Source organism: Balaenoptera borealis (assembly GCF_965194805.1).
Source record: "Balaenoptera borealis genome assembly, chromosome: 13".
Classification (NCBI taxonomy): domain Eukaryota; kingdom Metazoa; phylum Chordata; class Mammalia; order Artiodactyla; family Balaenopteridae; genus Balaenoptera; species Balaenoptera borealis.
In genome coordinates, this window is record NC_138870.1 from 15,785,690 (window position 1) to 15,801,104 (window position 15,415).

The 15,415-nt window shown below is 37.2% G+C and overlaps 1 protein-coding gene across 2 annotated transcripts in view; it reads left to right on the forward strand.

The window, feature by feature from the left end:
- Positions 1–15,415, forward strand: part of PIK3C2G (phosphatidylinositol-4-phosphate 3-kinase catalytic subunit type 2 gamma) — a 406,235-nt gene that overhangs the window by 248,119 nt on the left and 142,701 nt on the right. For both annotated transcript variants that reach the window (XM_082351876.1, XM_082351875.1), the window contains 3 exons: positions 6,902–7,082; positions 9,595–9,702; positions 14,795–14,887. In XM_082351876.1, coding sequence (XP_082208002.1) covers positions 6,902–7,082; positions 9,595–9,702; positions 14,795–14,887 — 382 coding nt within the window. The remainder of the gene's footprint in view (positions 1–6,901; positions 7,083–9,594; positions 9,703–14,794; positions 14,888–15,415) is intronic.

Genomic DNA, 15,415 nt, shown 5'->3' on the forward strand with positions numbered 1-15,415 from the left:
GTACCATCTATGGCTAATTTTCATTCAGAAAAATACCATTTAAGCTTATAATTAACTATGCAACTGGTCATAACTGTTAAAGATTTTGATATGATGATAAAGTATCAATTATAACAGTAAATATATACCTATATATCCACATATATTCAGTGTTAATAACCTATTTCTTGACGAAACAACTTTGATTTCTTGAACACAGTTCTGTGCTTAACAATGATCATCCACAAATGAAGCCAGAATCGGCAATGCTCTATAAGAGCAGCGAGTGGCTGCACGGGGATGAAGAAAGGCAAAAAGACAAATCTCAGCCAACTCTCTGAAGATTTGGGGGGCAAGATTCCCCAGTTTTCGTTCTGCATGTTGAGGCTTTTTCTCTCGTGCAGTGCAATCAGTGCATTTTCCGAAGCTATGTTTCTTCCTGCACTGACTTGTAGATGTTTAACGGTCTCGCCTAGTTTTCTTTAAACTGGCTGAGCTTGGTATTGGTAGGTCTCCAATAAAAGTTTTTATTATTTTAAAAATACTACTTTTGCCCTTTTACATTCTCTAATTAAAACCAGGGTAGATTCCATAGTTTCCTGATCACTTTTAGATAACAAAAAACTTTTCACCACTTTTGTCCAATTTAAAACTCTGTTTTCTTCTCCAGTTTGACACATACCTCCTCTCCATTCTCCAGCACCAGCCAAGCTTTAGCTTGGGGGACTTGTGGTGGGGAGAATATTGTCTGCTGTTTCACTCCTCTTCTCTCTGTCTTCTAGTTCTAGCTTTTCTTGACTTTGGAGTGGGAAAAAAAGAGAAAGAGGAAAGTGACCCTCACACTTGTTGAGGCAAGCAAGTAAAATCCCCTGTCTGTTGTCTCTGACTTTCCATCAAGGCCTGCTCTGGGTTCACTGTCAAAGCTGACTACCTCATCTGAGTGCGTATCTTGGGTAGCCTTGCAGGGCTTCCCACCAGGAGATCTGCCTTTGGCTCAACCTCTTCCTACACAGGAGTGGATCACATTTAATTACCTTACATGTGTTTATTTGAACCTTGAGAAATTCACACATCCTTGCTTGGCCAGTTAGGGTGCAAAAATGCAGGCTGCTCCTTTGCTATCCTGTCTTTCAACAAACCCTCTTTTAGAGCAGAAATCTAACCTGGGAATGAGGCAATAGTCTCCCATTCTTGCACACATCTGAATCAATGGGTATCTCTGAGCTTCCCTCCTCACTGGACTTTGCAAGGAAGAGTGGGGATAGCAGATCCACTCTATTCCTCACTAAGCTGATGACTCATGACTCTCAAACAGCCCTTTCCTTTACCCCCACTTGCAAATATATACTAAGGTCCAGGAGGGGAAATAACACTTGGTGTATCATAGCCATTTTGGCCATCTCCCAATAAACCTCGAAGAGTTCTCTGACTTCCAGTTGTTTCTTTGGCTATTCTTAAAACATAGGATACTCTCTTTTCTTTAATCTTGGGTCTTGGTCGCCAACTCCAGGGCAATAAAGGGAGTTCCATTAAATGCTGATATAGATAGATGCTTCCTTGTCCAAAACCATTGATCCCCTCCCTATTTAGCCATCTTAGTCTTCCAGCTGTTACCATTAGAGCAGAGCTCAGTTTCCCAAACTGCTAGGTGTACTGCCTCCCTCACTGCCCTCAGCCATCAGACCCTTTGTCTGGTAATGTGTTAGATTTGTCTAGTCCTGTGTTATGTAAGTCTTTTAAAAAAGACTTGCCATTGCCCTATTGCACTCATTAGTGCATTTTTACTCAGAGAGAATTTCCTATTCGATACTCAAACACTTGGCTGGACAGACAGCAGATGGTACATAAGCCTATTCACACTTTTAAATGAGCCAAACAGTATGTTAGTGTAATAAAATAACAATAAAATTTTAGCAGTATAACATAATATACATGTCCAAATGAACCAGATCAAATCATTTTTGAAATACACTTTGGGGCTTTTTAGGATCCATAGAAGAAAGCCATTTTTATTACTTTTATAGTTTTTTTGATCTAAAATGTTATACTCAAATTGATCACCCATCTAATTCACCAGACTTGTCTCCAGATGACTTTTGTTTATTTTCAGTAATTAGGTTTGCCCCAAAGTATCCTCAGGGCTAACACTGGGGAGGTTTAAAAAATATGCTCCATATTCTAAAGGCAATACAAACAAACAAATGAAAACAAAAACAAAGAAAAGGGAAAAAGAAATAATATGAAACTTGGCATATTCATTAATTTTTACCATAGCAACAAATAGGCCCAAAGTTTCAGTGGCTTACAGCAAAAAAAACTTATTTCTCACTTGTGCAGCATGCAGGCTGCAGACTTGCTGTGCTTCCACTTGGCTGCACTGGGCTCCTCACAGCAATGCTCAGCTCTGCTCTCCCATTCCAGCACTGAAGGAACATCCCCCAGCGGGGACACGCTGTCCTCGTGACAGATAACAGAAGTACAAGAGAGCAGACCAATCCATGATAGCACATTTAAAGCATCCCCATGGACTTGGGCATACATTTTATCTAGTCACATCCTGTTGGCTAAAGTGAGTCACATGGCCAATCCAGACAAGGGGTGGAGAAGTAGATGCTGCCTCTGGGAAGGCACTGGAAGTCACAGAGCAAAGACTGTGGTTGTATAAGCTTCAGGGAAGAAAGCATGGAGTTGGGAAAAATAAATCTACCACGTAATATGAACACAATGGAAAAATCATAAGTATGAACTGTAACATTCTGAACGACTGTTTTTGAGGTGGTAATAAATATTAGATGTATAAATTGAAATATCGGGATAAAATTGTCAGTTACATACCTTAAGGGCCCTTCTCATATATTTAAGTGTTCTAAAAATGTATAAAATCTCTAGAGTATGGATTTCATTATCTTCTGAATTTATTCCCTTTTAATAGTTTTATATTCAAGTTGTTTCAAAGTGGCTTATTGACAAACATATGTTGCAAAATAACTATTGATTGGAAATCACATTTCTACAGACTTGGACTGTGTAATGCTCCTTATATACAAAATTCAAAATAAGTTCAGTGCTATATTTCTGAAAGAGCAAATCAGTATTCTAAAAATGAGCTAGTCATAGGAAACAGTTATCTTTGCAAGACAATAAAATGTATGAAGTTCCTCAGTTTAGGGAAATAGTAAATAAATCTCTCAACCAATGAAAAGTAAAATAAAGTTGTAAAGGCTAAAGAGATATATGCTTTTCACTTCGTAACACACTATTGAAACCTTAAAATTAAAAATTCCATATCAAGTATTGGATTTCAGCCTTTATATGTCCCAGGGTTATAAATACACTTGAAGAAGTCACATTTTAAAATCCACCTGTGCTCACTAAGACCTGGTCTATTGAGTCACACATCTTACTCCCCATAAAGTAGCCACCAATAGAGGAAATGGAAAGGGGAGGTCCTGGAGTGACCTGAAATCACTCATCTTCATGTGTAGCTCAGTTTTCTTCTGGATGTTGTTTCCCCTCTTCACTCACCAGAAATACACAAGTGGGTAAAAAATTTAAGGCAACCCCTAATTTGTGATATTGTGCTGTTGAGAACTAAAATTAAGACCTACACTGAAGGGAGTCATGAGGCAAGGAGGGCTGGGTTGGCATGATTAGTCTGTTCTATCCTGCTGGTAGACTGATGAAATGAGAACTATCTGTACTTTTCCTGGGCCTCCAGCAAGTCACTCGCCATGGGATCAGAAGCACTTTGTGCATGAAGAAATGGAGAAAAGCTCTAATTTCCAAGGAAAATCTCCATTTCATGCTAGCTGGGGTTTGTGTATCTGAGTCCACCACTAGCTCCTTAATTTAGGCAAATGCCTTTATGATATCCTATAACAAATATGCTCAGTCACCTGGGTTATGTTTGCTTCTCTTCTTGCTTTTTGCCTCTCTTCTTGCTTTTTGCCTCTCATACTCAACACTACCCAAACCTTTAATCAGCTAGATTTTATGCATTTATTCTCATTTTAATGTTGTCATTACTTACAGTCCATAAGACACCTATACAAAATAATATCAAGTTGAACCATTCCTGGATCTCGCATACACTAGGATAAACAGGTCTCTGACATTTTGAGATTTACCTCACAGTTTGTACGTGGTCACATTGTCTGCGTCTTAAAAGCCCAATCTTTCAACACCAAGTCTTACTTCATATTTCTCAGTCCCTTGACCTAAACTTAAAAAAAAAAAATTTTTTTTGAATTTGGCATAAGCAATTCTGTGTCTCCCAGTGACAGTGCCTTATGAAAAGGGTTCCTGTAATGCTCAAGGGAAAGTGGCTAGCTGTTTTCCACAGCCTTAACAAACAGAGGCAATGGGTAAAAACTACCACATGAGGGTTTTAACCACTTCCTGATGGTGAAGGTCATTGACGTAGAATTGGCTAACTCTCCACCCAAAACTGTATAGTCCAACTTTCTCTGAATTGATTAAAATTAAAGGACATGTTAATTTCTCTCATCAGTTAAAGTGACTGTGCCTAAAGACACAGGAATAGACTAACTGACCTCTTGTGGTCATCTATAACACAGTATGATTTCAATTCTGCAATTTGTAAAAAACTTTAAAGTTGGATAAAAAGCCATAGAGCTTGAACCAAATCTCACCAGGAGAGCATGTCATCATGGCAGGAATGAGAGTTTGCATGAGGTATGTTCTATAAGGAAAATAATCACAATGGAATGCACTGAGTTTTCTTCACTTTTAAATTTTTTAAAACACAGTCACATATTCTCTCTGCAAATCTCCCCTGCTCTGTTTTATTTTGAGCAAGGAATCAAACTGATTCTTTTTCCCTCCTTGAATCAGCTGCTCATGAGAGAAGCAAATACATTTCTCATAGAATAAGAATTGAGTATTAGGAATACTAATTATATAATTTTGACAATTCCTATGACTCCCCACCCCTAAAATATATATTTTCTTTAATAATTTTAGTAAAAAGTTGACTTTGTGCAGAATAACCTTTCCTTTTATCATGTATATAGCAGTCAGGTGGTTATAGAGTTATATTTATGTACCAGAACAGGTTTTAAATATCTTTAAAAGCAAGTAACTCAATATTCAAAGTGTATGAAAATGCTGGCAAGCATTGATATGGGATATAGAAATACTCTACCCATCAATTTCCTACCTCCACTGAAAACCAAGTAGACTGTACAATGGTATATTACCAAAGTCCTCAAAATACTGTGAAAATCTCTGAGGTATAATTCTGCATAAAATATCTTGAAGTTTCAGACGTGGATGCTTTCTTTGCGGCTTTCCAATTCATACTCACATAACACTCGTTTTCTTAGAGCCTCCAAATAATGATGTGATACATTTATTACATCTGACATTTCAAAAATCTCACCATAGAGGTGGGTTGGAAAACTTTTCATTGTCAACTATTCTTCTTACATTGAAGGTATAAGTATAAATGGATTATATTTTCCATCAGTACATCTTTAGACCCTTGAGAATTTTTTTGTTTTTTAATGCTTTCCAGCATTATTTCCAGCATTATTATATTCCCTTTGGTAAAGTAAAAGAGGTGCTAGGAGATAAGTTAGCTTTGTAACAATGACAAGGGAACAAGCCCTTACCTAAAAAAAAAAAAAAAGCCAGGTTCATTGAATTAATTTTTTAACTCAGATGTGTAGGAACAGAGAACATAGAACAAATGAAAATGATGTGTTTCTTAGAGTCTCTGTAGCACAATACATATTGGGCAGAGATGCAAAATTAGGAATGCAGAATGAAACTCATCTATATATATTTTGGCTGCTAGGTATTTAATCCTTTTTTTTTCAGTATTTCATTCTCACAATAACTTTCTTCTAGTTCTTTGAATGATAATTATTTTTCAGAAGAGAAGAAGATTAGAGACAAGTTAAGAATTAAAGAATCAATCAAAGAGAGGTTAACATTCAAGGGAATCAGTCTTTTCTTTCAGTGTTTTAGGGCATAATAAAAAGTAAAGTTTAAGCATGTTGGAATTAATTTCAAGGCAATAGAAATTGTCACATGGCAGAAAGCGTAATCAAATAATTGTCACTGCTCCATTATCTAGCGAAGTATCCTTCCCTTTTTTTGTTCTATGCCTCCCGTGTTCGTGATACAAGCAGACTGCCAGACAGTGACAGAAGTTGGCTTGGGGAGGCTGCAGGATACAGATAAACTGATGTTTTTTGACTACTAGTATATACTTTGTGCTAAGCCCTTTCAAATTAGAATAGCATTAGTTTATTCTATATTCCATACAATTCTATGGAGTCAGAGTTATTTCTTTATTTTAACCTCAGCCCGGTTAAGTAACTGGCCTAACTTACATCTAAGTTGTAGGGCTGAGATTTGAATCCAGAAATGCCTGAAAACAAAAACCATGCTCTTGCCTTTACAATATCTTCCTCCAGGTAATCAAAGGGAGGTGTTGGAAGAAAGAGCAATACTTACGTATGTGACAGTGTGGAGACGTTATCTTTTGAAGAAAAGCAGAAAAATGTGGGGTTGGTGGTTGAGTTGCCATATAGTGTAGTGACTAATAAATACCATTTCTAAAATGCTTTGTCTGTATTTTAATAAGAAGTCAAATATATGCTCTTAAGATAAGTATTTGCTATAGAATTTAAGAAGCCTGAAAGAGGAAAAAGTGCACTGTGAACTGAAATGAGAAAAGGCAGGTCTCTTATTGATTCTTCACTCTTGGAATCTCATTAACTATCAGGTGAAATGATGACTGCCAACAAATAAACAGCATTTTCCCCAGCCTGGCCTGTTAAACTGCCCAAAGCCACCACATACAGATTAGTCTGAAACACACTTATTGTTCCTGCTAGAGGTGTTTTAAAAATCAGCTTTAGATACAAGAATTTGTTTTCTCTCTTTCCTTCAGGCTGCTAAAGGATGCACAGAATGAAGCTTATTTTAAAAGCTGGTATCAGAAGCTATTGGCTGCTCTCCAATTCTGTGCAGGAAAAGCCCTGAGTGATGAGTTTTCCAAGGAAAAGAAACTCATCAAAATTCTGGGAGACATTGGTGAAAAAGTCAAATCTGCCAGTGACCCTCAAAGACAGGTTTGTTGCAAAATCAATCTTCATGTAATAAAGTTTTGCTTTATTTCTTAAACCTGGTTCAATTAAGTTTGAATTTCATAACACAGAAGGTAAATTCCTTGACTACACTTTGTCTTAAGACACTTACATCAATTCTTTTGATCAACTTTTTTTTCAATTTACTATCCTAATGTTAATGATAATATCTATCACCAGGACATGATTTTTTTATCTAAATAGCCATGTAGCATAGACAATACCTGACAAGAGACCAATTTAAAGGCAATTTGATTAAAATGACCAGATGAAGTAATTTACTCAGAAAGGCAGCACAATTCAGACTCATGGAAGAAGTACACAAGGGGACTTTTCAGAGCACCCTCGTCCAAGGTACAAAATCTAGGTCTAGATTTTTCTCACACTGCACTGATCAAAATCACATTTTTAAAGACTTTTTTTTTTTCCACAACAAATTAAATGAATTAAATGAAAGAAATCAATAGTGGTGTGGATAGTATTGAATAATACTTTTATTCTAACATCCATGGATGATAGTCAAAATATTGTGCCTCTTTCATCAATGATTATAATAATGGATCTGGCTGTTCTTTTTCTTGCTCTAATGGAAAAACACTTGCTCTTCTTAATTAACTGCATTAGTAGTTCCCTTCACTGATATAGATCATTAAGTAGGTTCTCTTAAGTTCAACATTCTAGATGCAGTGAGATAGTGGACATCCATTCACTGTATTAAGAATTTCATTCAATAACAAGTACTTACTACAGACCAGGAGATAAGGATAGAAAGATGCCTAAAACACGAATCTTGTCCTTAAGGGAGCTCATAGTTTCTCTCCACCTACTGTTTAAAATCAACAAGACTTTTCAACAAAATGATATGAAAATAGGCACAGGGTCCCAGAATTTTTTCCTAGCACAAGATTTTTCTTGCTGGAAGTCACTTCATTTGGCAGTAATGCCAGAAGCTATGCTACTTCACCTACCTAGGAGAAATTGGAAAATAAAAAGCATAAGCAGGGACTTTATTTTTAAATGGGAGACATATAAACTCTGTATGCGCAGAAGAGCCTTAAGGCTTAGTAACATGATAGGCAATGCAAAAAAAAAAAGTTCTATGATTTCTCCATATTACTGCAAAATCATTAATTATTTTCTAATGGTAGACAAAAAGTTGAAAGCAAGTAAAATAAATTTGGCTTAAAATTTACAAAATTTGTGTATAGGTTTGGTCTTTATTTCTTATGTTTCAAACTCCCTCATGTATTTAAGATGCATGCTACAGTTAATACAGTGCCTTTTTGACTATTTACATCACGTTCCAGTGATACTGACATTATTCTCTCAGATAAATGCATTGCTCTCACCTTGACTGGCTGCTCTTGTGATAACACATCTTCACGTGAAAATAGAAAGAGAAAAAGAAAGAGGTGGGAGAAGCATTTATAATTTCTCAAAAGTTACTGTAAGCTTTTTTTCTCTTCTTTTTTTTTTTTTAAAGCCCAGTTAAACCTAACTATATGAAGTGAAGAGATTTTAGTTAAAGAGAGCAGAGGTTCCCCTCCATGGTGCTCTTCAGGCAAATCCAGGTATAGAAAAGACAAAAGAGGAAGACAAAAAGAATGCCACTGTGGAGCTTTGCCTCATTTCTCCACCTTGTTTTGCTGGATTCTGGGAGTAGTAGATTCTATTGTTTGGCAGTGAACCCGGAGTAAGAGCTAAGAAACTTTTGTTAGTTAAACACTATTAATCTGATATCCTCATTTTTAGAATTGGGCTTAAACAGTTTTCAAAGTAGGCTAAAAGGAGTTTTTTTTTTAATTTTGAATTATTATTATTTCTGAATTATTTTTTTTCTCCTTTTTGTGTCAGGGGATACACAATTCTAAAGGTATCATTTGTGGTCTCAGACCTTCCACATGTACAGAGGACTATGGAAGGGAGTGAGTCAAGTATCAGAAATACACTTACTGGCATTTAGTAAACTATTTGTTCATATGTATTACTGCTTCTGACATTTATCAATGGTCTATGATTATCTTTTTTGTCATTATTTTGTCTCCTACTCTATGTAAATTTTTTTCTAAAAAGTATTATACTATTAAGTGTAAACCTTGAGAGTTACAAACTAAGATTTCAGGGAATTATGATAAATGGATCATGTTAATAATTACTTAAAGCAGGGGTTGCAAGTTGGTGGGTTACAGGTCAAGTCCAACCCATCGTGTTTCGTTTGAACAGAACAGTGCTTTGTTTTGGTTTTGTTTTTAATTGAATTTAAAGTTCTTCAGAAAGGACATGCAATCTTTACTTCCCTATTTTCCCCAGTACTCCCTATTGTCTTTAGCCCACTGCCTCCTCATATGTGGCTACATCACCCACCTGACCCCAAAGCACCCAAGTGTGTAACCCCTGAATTAAGGAGTTTATTTAATCAACAAAAGAAATTATAACTTGAAGGAAAAGTCCAGTTCTTTTCAGTTTCGAAAATGCTTCTTCTAATGATTTTTCACAGGAGGTCCTGAAGAAAGAACTTGGCAGACTAGAAGAATTCTTTCAGTGTACAAATACCTGTCACCTTCCTCTGAACCCTGCCCTATGCATAAAGGGAATTGATGGAGATGTAAGTCAATGTATTCAGTAGATAAGTTGAGTATTCTTATTGTGTATTGTTTAGTTCATTGGATGTTTTTGAAATGGCAAAAACAATTTATAAATTGTTATTGCAATTATTTAAGAAAAAAGTAATTGAGTCCCATCCAAACTGTGTGTGCTCTATTTGATGCACTGTGACCAGCTGGTATCACATTAACCTCATCAGATATTTCGTTGGTTTAGAAACACACTAACCACAGTTCAGTGGAAAAAAATGAAGACATTTCTCACTGAATTGATTTCTTGACTTATTCAAAATGGTTGATTTGGCGACCCCATGTAGGCTAGTTTAAGTTCATGCTTATTTAGATTATGTGCATGCCCATGCCTAGGACACTAGTATATCATTAGCTATAACATCTCAGTTTTGATTCAATTTAAAATTCATTGATGCTTATGAGTCACTGTGCCATATATGTTTGTGATTTTACTCATGCCTGGAAAGCCCTTCCTGGCATTGTTGTACTCACAAACTCCTTCTCTTCCTAAGTCTCTATCAGCCACCCTTCTCTGACTTAGAATCATTCTTTCTCCATGAGCTTTATTATATTCCTTCTCAAAAGTCCAAGAGTGGAAGACTCTAATAAAGAGGATTGATAAGTGAGATTAAAAAATGAAGAGGTTAAACTCTCATGCATGCACAATAAGTGTTACTTAACTAAAGTCGGAATACAGTCAAGAAAAACAGATTTAATAATTAGGAGAAAAATCAGACCATTAGTATGAATAGAAAAAGTTTTACTAGAAGCTTAATACTGTCACCTTTACAATTATGCTGCTGCAAAGACACCCTACAAATTTTCCAAATGTGCTGCATAGACGTACTTTGAATAATAACAAAATAAGGCATCAATTTTATAAGCTGAGATATGTCTATCTGGGCTAAAATCCAAATCATCACTGATTTTAAAAAATTGTATAACCTTTTTTTTTTAATTTTTTAAATTTATTTATTTATTTATTTATGGCTGTGTTAGGTCTTCGTTTCTGCGCGAGGGCCTTCTCTAGTTGCGGCAAGTGGGGGCCACTCTTCATCACGGTGCGCGGGCCTCTCACTATTGTGGCCTCTTTTGTTGCGGAGTACAGGCTCCAGACGCGCAGGCTCAGTAATTGTGGCTCACGGGCCCAGTTGCTCCGCGGCATGCGGGATCCTCCCAGACCAGGGCTCGAACCCGTGTCCCCTGCATCGGCAGGCAGACTCTCAACCACTGCGCCACCAGGGAAGCCCTGTGTAACCTTTTAATCATTAGCAGTATGCACTGATTGATGCTAAAGATACATGGAAACATTTCAAAAACACAGAGTATCTTAATGTAGAAAGAACAATATATCAATAGTTCATTGAGTCCAGATGTTATGTTTTATTTCTGCTTTCTTGGTTTGTCATTGTTGTTTAAGGAATAGAAAGATTGTTTTCAATCAAAATTACATATGCGTTGTGGCTTGTGCAGGCCTTGGTGAAAATACTTATGTGTTGTGGCTTGTGCAGGCCTTGGTGATGTGGGGCACCAGCTCTAGTGGATCGTTGCTGTGAGTGTCCAGGTGAGCAGACCATGCCGGGGGCATCACCAGTTCAGGAGTCATCACCCATAGTGCTGTGGCTGGGACCACACTCCTTCCCTACAGCAACCTGCAGCCATCGGCACTTTCCCTGAGGCTGGGAAGTGCCCCAAGTAGAGCCACCTCTTTGTCCCATTTGCTCTGGTCAGCTGTGCCTGAGCGTACAGCAATGAACAGGGCGGATGTGGAGGATGGTGCTCTCACCTGCAGAACATGTTGGTCTGTCCTCCAGGCCTGCTGAACAACGAGGAGGTCTGAAGGGACACGCATCACATAGGAAGTGCAGTAAATGCAGCAGAGTTCTAGTCAGAGCCCGCATCTGGTTGGCCATCAGAGGATCCATACTGGAAAGAACCTCTGGGAGTGTAATGAGTGTAGTAAGACCTTCAGACGAACCCCTCAGCCAGTGGTTCATCTGAGAAACCAATGAGGGTACAAACCCTATGAATGTGAGAGTGTGGGAAGACTTGTCATCACTCCTCCCATCTCAATAAATACCAGAGACTCCATCACTGGGAGAAACCTCATCAAGGTGACGAATGTGTTAGAGCCTTCACTCCGCGTTCCCTGCTCATTGCTCATCGGGTAGCCTGCACTGGGAAGGGGCCTTCTGAGTGTAACGAGTGTGAGGCCTTCATGCAGAGTAGAACCCTTTTCCAGCATCAGACACTTCACACAAGTGAGAAACATCGTGTTCAAGCGAGTGTGGGAACGCTCTCTGTTCCGTTAGAGACCGTACTGACCATCAGAGAGTTCACACTGGGGAGAAGCCTTACGGCGGTAAGGAATGTAGTAAGGCCTTCAGTCAGAGTATATGTCTTATTTGACACTGGATCCTCCATGCCAGGGAACAAGCACATACATGTCAGCAGTGTAGAAAAGCCTTCAGTCAGACCTCTCAACTAGTTGACTATGAGCAAATTCATACCAGAGAAAAGCCTTTTGAATGCGGCATGGCAAAACGTTCAGTCTAGTAAATGTCTTATTTTATATCACAGACTTCACACAAGCAAAAGCCCTGTAAATGTGGAAAATATGCCATCAAAACTCATACCTCATTACACATCAGAGAATTCACACTGGTTAGAAGTCCTATGAATGTAGTAGTGAGTATGGGAAGGTCTTTGTTTGTAGCACCAATCTTACAGTACATCAGAGAGCCCATCTGGGGAGAAACCTGATAAATGCAGTGATTTGGGGAAAGTCATTACTGAGCTTATCGTGCATTAGAGTTCGCTCTGGAGAGAAGTCCCGTGACTGTAGTGAGTGTAGGAAAGCCTGCATGTGTATAGTCAGCATTCTATTTTAATCACCATCAGTAAACTACACTAGGGAGAAGTACTCAGGCCTGGCTCAATCCATTCTTTAAAGCATGGGTCTCCAAGACAGAGAGCAATGGTCTTAGGTTTGGTTAAACTTTCTTTATAAGAAGAATTCTCACCCCTGTCTCTCCTTGGAACCACTAATCACAATGGACCATTTCCTGTTTCACTAAGGGGTAGATCATATGAGAGAGTGGGAATAACTGAACGCAATCCTTCTCCCCTCCTGAGAAAGTAAAGACCAGACATTTCATTTACTAATAGGTTTCTTTTCCTTTTTAAAAACTGTTTTAAGTCTATTTCACTAATTTTCACTTTTCAAGACCAGAGGTCCTATCTTCCTTTCTCCATTCTAGCTTTTCTTATCTTCCTTTCTGTATTCCAGATCTTTTATCTCACCATTTACATAAAATATCCTCCAAGATTTTGATTCATTCTTTCCTATCTCTTGGTTATGGCCCTCCCAATCCACTTTTAACTTCTACTCTAATCTAAGGTGTCCTTGTTTACCTTTTTCTACCTAGCAAACCTTTTCTTTTACCTGTTTGCCAATCTATGTCTTTCACAATCTTCAAATTCAGCTCATCTCTGAAAGACTCTCTTCTTCAAATGCTTCTTCATTCAGCTGTGAAATGCATGCGTGTATACATTCATACCAACTTTTGCAGGCTCTATGAGAGGTGGATATGGTGTCTCTTTCTATTAGCATATAGATAATGCTTTGTGCATACTAGCTGTCAAATGTATAGTATTTTTGCCATGGCTCTCAAAAAATATACTGCATGTGAAAAGCAAAATATTAAGCAATGAAAGCAATATAGCTCTGAGTGATATAATTAAGAAGAGGGACTAAACCTTGCCCTCAGCCTTTCTTAGCCCTTTGTCTCTTCCCTGGACTTGGCATACCTCAGAGAGATCATCACTCTCCCACCCCAGCCCCCAGAATTGAATGAGGAGAATTTGAAAACCACTGATCTAGACTCTGGCCTAATACAGGGTTTCCTAATTCAATACCGTGACAGAAGGTCATATGTTCCCTGATTGACTGATTCTTGCAGCGAGAATTCATTACTTAACAAGCAGCCTCATCCTTTTACTATAAAACTCAAATTGATTCAGTAAACAAGGGTTTCTGTTTGCTTAGGGATTAGGTTAGATTTATGTTGATAGATTAAGAAATAGATCCTTTCCTCTCAACTTCTACTGATTTCAGACTTATCAGAAATAACGATATTCAAACTGATCCTTCAAAATAGATTGATGTCATATTTTACTAAGTTGATTAATTGAAAGTATCAAGTTGTTTTCCTTTCTTTAGTGTTGATTTAATTCTTCACTGTCAACGTGAACTCTCTAATAACCTAAAGACATACAGCCTTTTAACACTCAAACAGTTGTAAGCACATAAAAGGAAAATAATGGACAGTAGTCGATATCATAAAACTGAAAATAGAAATGTAAAGTATAATTGAAAGAAACGAGAATAGGAAATATATGTTGTACTGTTACTTGTAAAGATAAGAAAATGTTCATTAGCAAAAAGTGAAGAAGAATGCGTTAATCTTTTTGAAGTACCCGATTAGTGTCAGACACTGTGAAAGGTATTTTATATCCATTAGCTCATATACCTATTACAAAAATGTGTGACGTAAGAGTTTTATCCCTATTTTACAGTGGGATACAAACATTTAAGTAACTTGTCCAAGGTCTTACAGCTGATAAGTTACAGAGTCCAAATTTGAACTCAGGTCTTTGTTAATTCTATATGCATGTTTCCTTAAAGTATGCTGCAGGGCAGAAAGAATGAAAAGGAAATATATTTTTTTAAATACTGATTTCATCTTTTAGGTATTAACTAACTAGCATAAGCACAATACCTACATACTACTTAGTTTATTTAAACTCCCTACACATCATCACTGTTTAGTGAGAAAAAAATGTAGTTGAAGATTTACAACCTGCCGAAAAGCTGGCATTTTTAGTTTACAAATAAAGGCTTTGGTTGGTAGACTAAAGTCTTTTTTTTAATAAATATGTTTCTTTGTTCCAAAGTGTGAGAATTATTCATATGTGTTACACATGCTCATATAACAAATTCTGCAAGGGGCCATGATTGCAAGGAAACTGTTCTTTTTGCTTTGTTTTGCTCACCATTTTTCTCTTCTTTTTGTCCCATAGGCATGTTCATATTTCACATCTAATGCTTTGCCGTTGAAGATTACTTTCATTAATGCTAATCCAATGGGCAAAAACATCAGCGTCATTTTTAAGGTACAGTAGCCCTCCTGAAACATCAAATTGATTCCATTGGTAGAACTATTGATTTATTACTCACAAAAAGAAATTATTATAGCTCTTTTCCTCTGGCAGCAGCACAGAAGATTCCAGTTATTTTTGATTCTGCATTATTACAGAATTATAGTACATGCCAAACTATGATTGGCAATAAATCAAACATTACTGGCTCAAAGCCAATGAATCTTCAGTGCAAAACTCTGGGAGGTATGTTTCAATAAATGAAATAATGCAATCACTTTTGAGTAATACAGAAAGCAGAATTGTGGTAAAGTTCCTAGGGGGAGAGTCTTCCTTTGGCCTAGATACTAAGTTCGAATCAAAATTAGCTGAAACTCAAATGATATGATTTAGCATAAAATTCTTATCTGTAAGCACTTGCTTATTTTAGTAATTTGGGTTGTTGTCTTCTTTTTAAATAAAATATAAATAAGGGCCATATCAGTCTTTGTCATGAATCCCATGGGACAATAGAGTAAAAGGTTAAGAGTAAAAGTCAAGTAG